This window comes from Alosa sapidissima, chromosome 22, assembly GCF_018492685.1.
Source record: "Alosa sapidissima isolate fAloSap1 chromosome 22, fAloSap1.pri, whole genome shotgun sequence".
Taxonomy (NCBI): Eukaryota; Metazoa; Chordata; class Actinopteri; order Clupeiformes; family Clupeidae; genus Alosa; species Alosa sapidissima.
Window position 1 is genome coordinate 13800328 of NC_055978.1, and position 13860 is coordinate 13814187.

Sequence of the window (13860 nt, forward strand, 5' to 3'; positions counted from 1 at the left end):
AATTCAGTGTGGTATTCTCATAACCATACAGCCAACATTCTCTCTTTCTCTCTCTCTCACTCACTCACTCTCACTCACACGCACACACACACACACACACTCATCCGAGGACTTTTCACTTTGTCTTAAAGTAGAGTGGCCCCCCTAGCTACTCGTTTGAGCAGAGCAAAATCTCTGTGCTGTTAATTGAGTTATCTCCTAGACACCATTTCCCACTCTCCCTGACTGACAGGGAGAGAGAGCGAGAGAAGAGGCACTGGTTAAATTCTTGGTGTGGGGTCGAGATGGGGCTTGCTGTTTTCTCCTCTGATTTGATTCTCAGCTAAACTAAATCCCTGGTGTTACCCATCTAGCGGCGCAGGTTTTTTATTTCATCATAGGATTTGACATGTATATGCTAACAGGCAATGAACAGGATGCATTTGTTTTGGCCTTTCAAATAAAGAACCAACAGTGAATTAATGTGTACCTCACTTACTACTTTATTTTGTTATCTCTGTTCTAAATTTCATCTTTAAATTATGTTTATTTTTGTATCTCATAGCACATCTCCACATGTTAAAATCTATAAAGACATCTTCACAGAAACACACAGTCTTCAGACAGGCATACACTCGAGTAATCTTCAGTGTGTGTCTGTGTGCATGCTTTCTACAGTGTGCAACCAGTGTGCCCGTCATGCCTCACTGAGCTTAAATGAGTCTAGTTTACCTGCAGGAAGAAGACCAGTGATTAGCACAGCCTGTCCCATCCCACATGTCCCCTCTCTCTCTCAGCACCAGGGAGTTCGACCGGCACGCCTCTCCCTCTCCTCATCCGCACGTGCCACCGTGGCGGCGTGTTCTTCCTGCTCTATGAAAGACTAATTATTTTACCAGACAGGGAGGTACATGGAGAGAGACTGTGTGTACCCTTTTGTGATGGCTACAAGTAAGAGAGGAAACATCTTTGTGTTGGAGCCCCTCTTTTCAGGCGAAGTTAAGATGTAGAGTTCAGTGATTCAGCTTTGATCTGTGAGCATTTTCCCAGACCTGGCTGTCAAGAGGGTGAAACTGCCTAGGGAGTCAGGCTGACACACACACAGACGTACACATTTAGATTGCAAAAAGCAACGGGCTAAAACCATTACAACACGCTCGCACTTGTGTGTGAAGGCTCTGCCCTTTGTGTCATGGAATACTTTAGGTAGGCGTTAGAAATGCAGAAGAATGGAGATTAAGTATAATATTTCACTGCAAAATTCCAAGCCCGAAGCAGCACTCTTAAGCTGTAAAGATGCATCATGCAGAAGCGGTGAAGTTGCTCTCTGCTCTCATTAGACATGACGTTGATGGTCTTCACTCCATGATGTGGTGTTCTAATGAGGATGAAAATGTCATCCTCGCCAGCTCCCACTGCTGATATAATGAGGCTGGGGGTAGTTGAGGAAGGGTCACAGTGTGTACAGATGTCAATCACACACACACAAAATGTGTCAAACTCAAACCTACCTCTGTAGGCTATGTGTGTGTTTGTGAGAGAGAGAGAGAGAGAGAGACAGCCATTGAGTGGTGACTCTCACACCTATACTTGTCTGCCTTTCCAACCTGCCAGTCACACTTTAAAGTAAATAGATAAGTGAATAAACCATCACAAGGACAACGCCGTGGCACCCGTGTGAGAAAAAAAAACAGTCCTCGTTCGACTCGCTGCGGCCTATCCTTCAGCCAGAGGCGGATGCGGAGCCGGGCTGTGAGGGGGAGCAGAGCGGAGCAGAGGGCAGTGCGAAGGGCAGTCGATAATGAGAGCATCCCAGCACATTATTATTTGCGCCCCTGGGCCGCATTTTGTGGAAAGTTATTCAGACGCTGACCTCGCGGAGCATCGCCACACTGTACGAACCCACGAGGGAAGACAGAGAGACACCACATGCTGCAGGGAGGTTTGAGATGAGAAACTTGGACGAATGAAAGGAGTAGCAGGCAATGGGAGATTAGCATTGGGAAATAGAATATATGATACAGTGATGACATTATGGAAATGAGCAGACTTGTTTGAGACAAAAGGCTGATGGAAGCCTGGTGGGTCATTGTTATCATTATGCTTCATCAGGATGATGTTCTATGAAAAATCTTTTTTTATATATGAGTGGCACAGTGTTTGTATTAGGCCAGTGTCTCCCCAGGAGGATGTCTGTTTAATTGATTGATCTTCATAAAATGTTGTCCTGCCCGGGGACTCTCTCTGTGTCTCTCACGTGTCCCTTCCATTACATCATCCGCTGGTCTGGCCGGTCGATAGGCCTACTATTGATAAGCTGGTGCAGTTATGAAACCATTTCTGTTCACACAAAACGTTTATCAACTGGCATGCTTTGTTTTTGTTTTTGTTTTTAGGCGTTGTGTGGCGGTCATACCAGGTTAACCCTATCATGTCTGGGTAGGGTTTTGGAATTTTCACTTTTCAGGCATTCTGAGATCTGTGCCCTTTAAATTATTTAGGACTTTCAAAGTGCAACTCTCGTTCCAGTTAGGATGTAGTTTGGTTAACAAGGAAGAAGGCCGTGGATTTTGTTTTACTTGAGGAAATTCTTCATTGCCACCTACATTTAAAGCAACATTTTGCAATAATTGGTATTCACCCCAACTGTCAATATTTGACGCATCCTTTTGTATACAATTATTATTTTTTTAAACAAGGGTTCCATCAACGTCCATCGGATGTTGGAAAATTACGCTAAAGAGATACACTGTGCGTCAGGAAGTGACGAAAAGGACCATGTTACTGCACAGTACATCAAAGTTGTGTATCAATATCAGGTGGTATGGCCGTGCGGTGGCAGAAACACAATCTCACTATTAAAACTATGTGTGCCAATCAAAATGAGTTTAAAGCCATTTATTTAATGTAAAAAAAAATGTTTTCACCAGTTCCACTGACATAAAAAAGTGTATCCATGAGAGAGAGAGAGAGATAGCATCACCCTCTTTTTCAGTCCATCTGCATGAGAGTGTAGCAGCTGACAAGACAACAGATTCTAACAATCTAATGTGCACATGAGCATATGGTCATTCAGCCACCTTTATGAACTAAATGATTACCTTTGCCTGTGGACACATCTGTTTCCAAACTACTAAATGATTACCTTTGCCTGTGGACACATCTGTTTCCAAACTCAAGAACCTTGAGTCATGAATCTATGCTCCATGAGCCTCTAAACTCTTTTTTTTCAATGACAATCATCAAGGTTGTCATATGAAGCCAAGGTATTCTCCTGCAGTTATTATTATGTGTCAAGCTCCACACACACTCGTAGCATGAATCGCCTTGTGTCAAAAAGCAGTTCTGTTTCAATGTTTCATTCTCTTATTGGGAAAAGCACCAGGGACCTACATTCTCGCTCAGCCATACAATGAGCCCAGGCATCGAGCTAAAGGCTTGCTGCAATTTCCTCCTGCTCTGTCTGCTCCTTTTTTCACTCTGGTTGTGCTGGAAATGTTGCTATACAAGCCTAGTAAAAAATAGTGATGTATGTTGCTTGGATACTGGCAAAGATGGGATAAAAATATCTGTTGTTAGATTTAGGCAAGTTGGAGTTTCTTTTTCCAGAAATGTATACATAAAAGCTTGTGCATAACCTTATATTAGCATATTTCTCCATCTCTGTCTTTTTCTCTTACACATAGACTGTTTGTTAGTGTTCGCCCTGTGATTGACACAGTTCATTGCTTTACTTTTGCCTCTTTTGGCAGTGTAATGCCAAAAGTAGCTGTTTTTACATATTAGGGCTGATATTAGGGTTTATTTACAAGAGTCAATTATTAAGGTATATTTACAAGAGAACCTACAGCTGTAAAATATTTTATCTCTCAATCAATGTAAGGTGATAAGCTTATTATATTGATATTGATTTGTTCTATTATTATTTTATTTTGTTTTATCATTGATACTTATAACAAATATGTTTCCATCAGTGATCAATAAAGTACATAACATTCTATGTACCAATGAATTAATAGTATATGACAAAATGATCTGTATACAGTCCATTCATTTACATATTATTTCTCCTTATTCATCTACATCAAAATGGAGACATGCTGTTATCTATGCAGAGGAACATATGCTTTATAAAATATATAACATTGGCAAGTGTGTGTGTAAAAGATGTGTGTGCCCAAGTGTGTGTGTGAGAGAGATGTGCATGCCTCACTCATTCTTTGCCACACCTGGCGTGACTGATAGTGTGTGTGTGTTCAGTCGCCCAGTGTTGTGTGTCTGGTAAACAGTGAGCTTACTGGGAGAGCCACCTCTCTCTCTCTCTAAATGTCTGACCACAGACGACCCTCAGAATGACGCACTCTCACCCCCGCTCCGCTCGGCCTGTCTGTTTATCACAGACACATCTGCTTCTCTGTGATCCTGGAATCTATCTTCTGGAAGTTTTAATAATCTTAGAGAATACTGTAAGCTTGTCTGTGTATAAGGGTGGAAAGCTGTTAAGGTTTTCCCCTCAAAACTACTCACCAAGGTAGCCACACCTGACATGCCATTTAAAATGTACAAGTTGTATTGTATATGCTTTTAAATATTTTCCCCATGCAGACATATGATTGATTGTTTTTCATCAGTGATGCTTAGGAATTCAGAGAGAAAACCTTACTAATAATTAGAAATTGAAAAAAATATATGCTGTAGCAGAAACTCAAATTCTTCACACAAAAAAAAAACAAAGGCTTCACCTCTGTGTTCCACTGTCGTTCAACTAAACTCTCTCTGTAGGTCCACATAGATGGACAATGTGTAGGGGTTGATGGATGACACATTAGACCAGTGCCATAATGAACCATAATTCAATAACACTAAGGGCTGCCTCTGGTTATGGTTGCATGCTATTATTGCCATGCAGAGTTTTATTTAAAGCAACAATCTTTCGCCACGAGGACAGTCATTGGTAGCAGCCCAGGAGATGTAACTACATTTGGCAAGTTGCCGTGGTCACTAATGTCATTTTTACTCTGGCCTACCTCACTCCCCTCTCTTGTCAGACTGCCTGTCCCTGTGTGTGGGGGTTGGGTGTATGGGGAAAATGTGTGCAGAAAATTTGGATTGCATGCAGTGATGTTTGGAACAGAAAAAAAATCAGTTGTTGACAAATTGGCAAAAAAAAACCTTAATCACTAGTTATCATATGATCTGAGATTAATCTATTTCCTTTGTCATGAATGGTAGGCCTATTTTGCAATGCAGGTAGCCTAATTTAGGCACTGTTCTACATTGATTTCTACTTGGAACAATGGAATCAAAGGCAATGTGCAAACTGCAAAGGCTCCACCCTCACCTTAATTGCATGCTCCATAATCACACACAAAAAAAAAACATTCAGAACCTTGAAACTGCTTTATATACAGATGCATTTCTATTCACTGTGTCAGTGCATTGCTGCCTCGTTGAGTTTTTGGATTAAGTTAAATGCAGAGTTGAATGACAACTAGCTCCAGGTGGCATTTATTAACCAAATACTGTAGCCTACATTACATTTAATTTCTTTGGGACTACGATTAAAAACATGCATTGTATCACTAATGGAATGTTACCCTGGACATTTCCTGGGTCATATTTAAACGAAAATACAAAGGCTCTTCAACACACTCACATTGATCATATAGGCTACAGATAACATTCATTTCATATAATTTCCAAAATCAGTTAAGAGAACGTGTATCAAAATCCCACACCGACATGTATCTCGGAGCATCTCCATATAATATTTTCTTAAGAACTACAAAGATAACACATGTCCATCCAAATGCTACATTCACAGTGGTTAAGACCCTGTTGGAAGTGATCCGTAAAAAGATTTAAGATGGTGAAATGCCGTTGGCTTTTTTTCTAGAAACAAGGTTCTTAGTCCTAAAGCAAGAATTTCTCTGTCTGTCTGTCTGCCAAAACATCAGATCCCCTGCGTCCATCTGCAGTTAGAGTGAGTGCTATCTTCGCAAAATACTTAAATGTGTGTATCTCGTCTTTTCAGATGGAACATCTGCTCTAATACGTGCCAACAATCACAGCTTCCACATCTTTGGATGGTCTCCTGTCCGTCATTAGAAAGTTGATCATTCCCTGGGACTTGATGAGCAAGTTGCAGCCGAGGAAGAAGATGCCGAAAACCACGGTGAGTGAGAGCACGCACATGACAGCAATTTGGACCACGCGCGTGATGAAAAAGTTCCGCTCGGCCAGTGCAGTCGCCTCAAAGCCGCTGTCCGTGACCACCGAGGACATGTTGCAGCACTTGAGAAAGCCATCGCTGCTGTTGGAGAACAAACCAGTGTCGGTGTCGTTGAATGCCGTGTAATTCATCTCTAGTGAAGTTCAGGGTGGCACGCAAAAAGTTGACAAAGATGGAGAAAAGGATCTGTTGCTTTTGTTAGACATTCACCAAATTAAGAAAGCTTGAATCTTCTGAGAATTCAAGCAAGGGTTGCAGGGATTGCACAAGGTAGATATCTCATACAGTTCCCAGTGGTATCCTTCTAAACAGGCTGTATGGACACGGGCTCACTGTTGGATGCTGATTAGACCTGGGTGAAACCATTCCATAGGAGAGGAGTCGGCGGCTACAGCCATTCAGCAGGCTAAAACATTGATTTGTACACTCAAATAGCGCCACCTACAGGAAGAAGAACATGTAACATGACAAATTCCCATGAGACTTTATTTTCTGGGGTAGGCTTGTGCCAGAGATATCTGCTATCTTGTTGACAACTTTAGTTTTGATTGGAATAAAAAATCTTTAGTCATGAACTACACTTTTTTTTTTATAAATAATTTGATAACATAGCTATGACTAATACTAAAGATAAAGTAATAATGTAATAGGCTATATATAAGAAGAAGAAGGAAAAAAAGAAGAATACATTTAAAAAAAAGAGCGTCTCTTCATGTCGGACCTATAGTCTATAGCCTCCATCCTTAGAAAATACAGGCTACAGAGGTTAGGGTCACACAGGAGACATTTCGCCCATGCCGCCCGACCTGTCCGTTAACAAAAAGTTTATTATTCCTTCCGACTTGATGAGCAAGTTACAACCCAGGAAGAAAATACCAAAGACCACGGTGAGTGCTAGTACGATCATCACCGCGATCTGAACCATGCGCATCACGAGAAAGTTCCGCTCATCCAGTGCATTGGCGACAGAACCGTTATCCATGACCGCGGATGACAGGTTGCAGCACTTGAGAAAGCTATCACTACTCCCATTGGAGAATAGCCCACCGTCAACGTTGTTGAATGCTGAGTAATTCATCTAAACAACTTTTTGGCTTATAAATTCAAAGAAATGAACAAATATTCTTAATAGGCTATTTGTTGTAGATATTGACAAATAAAGCAAACTGAAACACACTAAACTATAGCCTACCTTTCTGAGTCAAACAACTAGATATAGTCCACGTTGCTTCCAGTTAATCCTTCAACAAAGAGTGAGGTACAGAGCCAAGGGGCGACGCTTATTAAACCTGGATGAAACCATTCGGCAATAGAATAGGCTAGTCATCATTTCAGTGACAGATCAACATAGCCTATCACATATTTTTTTCCATTCGCAATGTAGCGCCACCTAGAGTATAGGCTACAAAGTAGGCCTCCACTAAAGCTGAGCTCTAGCAATTTCGCTGGATTCCCACCCATCCTACTGAAACCTCCTGGTCAGACTGAAGAACAAGGCTTTGGCAGAGATTACTGCCCTAAGGCTACTATTTCAGTATTTTCTTTCCTCGTAATTCCTCATTTGATTTAACTGTCGATTTTCAGTAGGCCTATATTGTTATGCTGTTTTTTGTCTGTTCTGGATTTCTCATAGTCTATTATTTGCCCAGCCTGAAACTTTATATCTGTAAGAGACCACAAGCTTTTACTGCCACCTGTCGGACGCAAATAGAAAATAAGTATGACAACCAAAATCAACTAACAATTTAACCAAACTCGACATTTTAACATAGTGAACAAATAACAAAATAAACTAATATATTTATTTGTAACATATATATCATTCTAAGATTATTAACTAGCTATAAACAAATGTATTGTTGATTGTGTTCTTTTGATTAACTAACTGCAGATGGCAGTGTCGCTGTTTCCAACGAGAGTAGGCCAAGAGACCATCGTGGAGAGGTCAGTTGTGTAGATGTCACTTTCTTCCTGGCTTTTTTTCTTAAGCAATTTGCAACCAGTAATAGAAGTCAAATATTATATAAACCAATAAATTAGAACTAGTAGTAACATGATCTTCAGGTTCTTTGCAAATCAGCTAGTTATGACAATCATTAGTAGGCTACTATATGAACAATTATGTGGTGTATTTTAAAAAAAAAGTCCTCAAATATAAACCTGGCCATGACCTCAAACCACTGCTTAAACTGCTAAATGACCTTGGCGTAGGCTACTCAAGTTTCTAGGGGAGGATTGCCTTATGGTAAGGGTTGTCACCATAATCTTACATTCGGTCCATGGATTTAAGTCTCACCTGAAGGACCAGTGAGTCAACACAACTACATAAGAAATTCAGATACTATGGATGTTGAATAATGCATTTCCTGAGAGTATAATTTCTTTCCAAGCCAGGGATTTGTTGCGACTGTCAATCACATGCCTATTTTTAGAAGCTAACATTAATTCCCATCAGAGCTTCCTCCACTTTTTCATTCTCTCATAGAGTTACATGTGAGTCTGTCCCCTTATTTCCTTGTCACTCAATTTGACAGTTTAAGTGGCTGTCTGTATTGTCTTTTAGTTGGCATAGAGATTATACACAGGTCTCTCTACGAAGACACTGTTGCCATCTGAATGCTTTGATTTGGTAGCCTGTGACTACAGTGAATTGACACTTAAATGTATTTCACATTGAAGTGCTATATTGAGATGTAGACTTCTCTATATGAATTTACAACAGAATTAAAATACTCCTAAGCTCGTAACTTGCTGCCCGAAATTAATTTCATGGTATTGAGTTACAGATAAAGAGTAGACTGCAAAGTTCACTCCTTCATGTCATTTTTTATTGCGTTTCATATTGCCACAGTTATCATTCATCTCCATACTGTGGTTAGTCTATTCAGTGCTTTGAGAAAAGTGCTAGTCTTCATGGCTGAATACACAAAACCAACATTAAGCCCAAGAGGTGCTGACGTTTTTTGGAGTTTGAGAATTACCGCCTCTCCTCGTACCCCAAAAACGAAGTAGCACCTGTTCACCACTTGCTCATCACTTGTGGGTTGAATCATCATTTGTCTATGAATCACTCAGAAGAACAACATCTACTAATATTCAAGCAGTTATCTCTGTTTTATTGCATATGTGCATGCGTATACTCTATATTTACAATTTATATTCTACACATTATATACTATTATATACTAGACTACAGGATCTGTGTGTGTGTGTGTGTGTGTGTGTGTGTGTGTGTGTGTGTGTGTGTGTGTGTGTGTGTGTGTGCACACGTGCATGTGTGTATGTGTGTGTGTGTGTCTGTGTGTGTGTGTGTGGTGTATGGTATACATAGAGAGAGAGAGAGGAAGAGAAAGAGAGAGAGAGAGACGAGGAGAGATGCCTTTTGAACAGTGGCCAGCACTCCGGCATATGGGTAAACAAACCCATACTCATATGCCCCCTTCCCCTCTGAGAAAAGCAGCTCTCCACCTCCGCGCTCACCGGTTGTGTAGTGCGGCAGTGGCTCTCCCACGTAAAGAGCCTCGGAACGGGGCCTGAGTCATGTGCTTCGTCTGTGGAGGGTTTGCACTGAGGGCACGCCGGCGAGCTATTCCTGTCGGGAAGGTTTCGGCGCACACAGGGGCTGCAGCACAGCGCTCGCATCAAAAAGCTCTCTGAAGAGCTCTGTCTCCTCTGTCAGGGATCTGAAGGGAGAAGGAGAGAGGGAGTTAGAGAGAGAGAGAGAGAGAGAGAGAGAGAGAGAGAAAGGGATGGAAGGCGAAGCGCGGCAAGGCCATTTTATTTGTAAAGTGCATTTCATAAACCATCAGACAATAACAAATAAAAGCATAAATAAATACAAATATAAGAAAAGGAATTAAATACATATATTAACAGACAGAAAACACATTAAAAGGTCATAAAATGGATAATTAAAAGTAATAAAACACAGAGTGCAACTGATTAAAAAAATACGTTATAAATAAAATACATAATTAAAAAGTCATTAAAGACAGAGTGCAACTGATTAAAATTAAATGATTAGGAGAGAGCCACGGAGAACAGTTTTGTCTTCAGTCTTCATTTAAAACTGGTGGCAGTTGGGACATATTTTATGTCGTCTGGAAGTGAGTTCCAGAGCCGAATCGCATGACAGCCAAATGCTTCTTCACCATGTTTGGTTCTGACAGAGGGATTTATTAACAAATGTTTCTCCTGAGATCTAAGAGGTCTGGAGGGTATATATCTGAAGAGGGGGAGAGTAAGGGGGTTGGTGGGGTGTGGAGGTAGAACGAGACAGAGAGAGAGAGAGTGAGCAAAAGATTGGAGAGAAGAGCAGAGACCAAAATGGAGAGAGTGAGCGAGGGAGAGAGAGAGAGTAGGAGAGGGAAAGAGAAAAAAGCATCAAAAAGAAGCATTTGCTGAGGATGTGAAGAGGTGGAAGCGCAGCTGAGAGGATGAGAGAGAATGGAGGTGCATGTAAGTGGAGAGGGAGAGGTACGAGAGACCCACATGAGGGGATACGCAGGGATGGGATGGGAAGCAGATGACAGAAAGAGGGGGAGATAGGATTGAAAGGACAGAGGTATCTTGGGACGGAGACTGCAAAACAACATGTGACATCTGATCTGATAATGTAGGACTGTGATGGAGTGAGAATTATCTAATGGCAAATACCATGAGGGGGTGGAGAGACAGAAATGGAATGGCAGGATAGAGAGAGTATAAATAAACAGATACCAGTAAAAGAAAAAGACACACTGAGGGGGAAATTGAGACAAATATATTTAGAGAGGAACTTGAATAGAAAGAATAGAAATGTGGGGCGATGGAGAGTAAACATCTGAGATATATTGCAAAAAAACCTCACAGAAATACTCAGAAATAGAGGATAGATTTTTTGGTGGATAGCAAAAAGGATGTTGAACTACTGTAATCTTTCCTTCAACCTGACTCAACAAAGGCAGATCTATTGTATCAATTGCTCATTCAGCTGAATGTGTCCAACACTTGTATTCACTCAGCTATGTCAGTGATGTAGTCTGATCCTCAGCCAAGCTTGTGTGTACGCTCAGTGACTGTTAGACCACCCAGTCATGGTCGACATTGGTAACCCATCCCACACTTATACAGTCATACACACGCACTCTCTCTCTCTCTCTCTCTCTCTCACACACACACACACACACACACAGCTGGTGGATTACAAAAGGCAGGACTATTCTGTTCAAATCGATAGGCCTGCACTCTTCATGAGAGTCGCCCAAATATAGCGCAGGCAGCTAATCTTTTTGCTCTGCACTTTGGAAGGCATTCCACAGACATCTATCAGCCTCGCCATTCATGCTGCTCTCCTTCTCCGAGCGAGGCTCCAGATTTCTTGCTGACTTGGTGATCGAAGAACATCTGATGCTTTGCCCCAAAAACAAACATGGCCTGCTGAGCCGCAATGACTTTTGTCAGCCTGAGAAAACCACAAAGATAGCATCCAAATGTAATAGTGGTGTCGCGGCTCCTCTTTGGTGCAACCATAAAATGAGAGTGAATGTATTCACTTTGAATCAGTGAGTCAGAACTGACAAACAAAATGGATACATCTGCTACCAGAGAAGCTTAAGAGATAAATTCTATCAAATGTGAAAAAAAAAAACAGCTTGACAAGATTTGTTAATACCTTTCGATTTTTAATGAATGGTTCTGTGCAAAATATTATTTCAAGCAGGAACGGCCATAATTGGACTGAAATGATCACAACAAAAATGTGTAAAAATGATTACATCTGTAGTTGTGGTGTTATTGGCTTTAAACCCACAGAGGAGCAAACACAAATTTCCATGGTTCAGTGGTATCTGCAAAGAGTAGACAACATTTGTATAGCTAATGTTCATGCTCTTTAACCAATGTGTGTGTGTGTGTGTGTGTGTGTGTGTGTGTGTGTGTGTGTGTGTTTGTTTTATGTTTGTGTGTGTGTGTGTGTGTGTGTGTGTGTGTGTGTGTGTGTGTGTGTGTGTGTGTGTGTGTGTGTGTGTTTATGCCCTGAAGGTGTCCTTGGTTCCGCACGGACATCACTGGGCCAGCCATGAGCTCCTCTGTCTCCTCTCACACATAATTACACACCCCTTGTATCTGAACACACACACACACACACACACACACACACACACACACACTTAACTCACCATCAACACACACTCACACACTTAACACACCACACACACACACATACATTTTTACATCTGAGCACACATATCCACACCACATGTGCGCATGGCATGGATGGGTGAGTCGTTAAAGTGACGGATTAGGCAGGGGCAGGAAGGTGATGGAGGGATGAGAGCTGAGAGAGTGTGAGTGAGAGAGAGAGACAGAATGAAAGACAGAAGGAAAGAGTGGAGGAGAAACAGAGAGAGGCTGCTGGAGAGGGGGGAAAGGGAAGATAAGAGGTAATGGAGAGAAGGGAGGAGTGCTGGCATGCATTGCCACCAACGGCAGGGGAACCGGGAAGGCCATCACCTGAAGAGCAGCACAGTCACCCCCATTAAGGGGGAGGTGAGGGAGATTGAAATAACACAATAATGGACCTGTTATCTGCTGGAGCTCTAAGCATCACACACTCTCTCTCTCACACACACACACACACACACACACAAGTGCACTCTCTCTCACTCACAGTTACAACATATTTCAGTGGGGAATGCACTACTAAAGTATCCTCAAAGCTGGGGGCAATGAGCTGGCAACAGCAGCACTTAGTGTTGCGAAACACTGCATTAATAATTTTCAAAACCATTTTGTCCCACAGACAGTTGACCATAACCAGCTTGATTCCCTCCCGAAGAGATAAAAAATACATGTAAAATCAAGCTACAACGCGTTGACCCTGTTTTTTTTTTCCTCCACAAGAAAAAGACCATTTGCAACAATGAAGCCTCTGCCTGTTGTGCTCTCGCATGTTTACGAGAAAAATATGAGGGAGAATTTGCAGGTAAACAGGCATCATCCGTCATTATGGTGCCACACTCCTCCTCCATCAGGCACAAGCCCTAGCCAGCCTGATTTCATCACAGGAGGGGGAAATGTGACAGATTGCCAAGGTGCTCCCCTCTTCCTCCACCATCTTTCCCTCCCTCTCTCTCTCTCTGACCCCCCCCCCCCCTTCACACACACACACACACACACACCATCCAAAGCATTTATCACAAGCTTCCTCTGTGTAACACAAACAGATGCAGGCCACACAGGGGCAGCAGATGACTCACCTGTCAATCTGTCCGACACAAAGCTGAGAAAAACGAGCAAAAAATGACAGGGGGATGGTTTTCATGTTTTGTCCTTTTAAAATGTGTGTTGTGTCACGCTTGAAGAATTGACTTGTTGAACTGGGTGTTTAATGAAGTTCATGCAGGTTTGTTGTGTTGCACAACCAGCCATGAGGTGTTCAGTGTCAAAAATTGCATTAGGATACACATAATTAAATGATGTAGAACAATGCAGCACATATCACGCACACGTAGGAAACACCACCCACGCTGCTCTCTCTTCACTCCCTACCTCCCTCCCCCTGTAGTCTGAAGTTGTTCATATTCGTCAGTGCGGCTGAACGACCCACCAGAGAAGGAGTTTGAACAGGAACCGCGTACAGTGCACAGAAGCTGTGCGTGGAGATAGCA

The 13860-nt window shown here is 41.9% G+C and overlaps 1 protein-coding gene across 2 annotated transcripts; it reads right to left on the bottom strand.

The window, feature by feature from the left end:
* Positions 1-5459: 5459 nt before the first annotated feature.
* Positions 5460-7495, bottom strand: rprmb (reprimo, TP53 dependent G2 arrest mediator candidate b). 2 transcript variants are annotated; one of them, XM_042078968.1, is made up of 2 exons: positions 7404-7495; positions 5460-6652 (listed from the first exon to the last, which is right to left on the bottom strand). In XM_042078968.1, exon 2 carries the CDS (start codon positions 6340-6342, stop codon positions 6028-6030), a length of 315 nt encoding a protein of 104 aa, XP_041934902.1. In that variant the 5' UTR covers positions 6343-6652; positions 7404-7495; the 3' UTR covers positions 5460-6027. The 2 variants fall into 2 exon arrangements, with proteins under 2 accessions (XP_041934902.1, XP_041934901.1); XM_042078967.1 differs by having other exon boundaries at positions 6900-7445.
* Positions 7496-13860: the final 6365 nt, after the last annotated feature.

Excerpts from the sequence above, each read along its gene's own strand:
- rprmb (XM_042078968.1), bottom strand. The coding sequence starts at position 6,342 with ATGAATTACACGGCATTCAACGACACCGACACTGGTTTGTTCTCCAAC.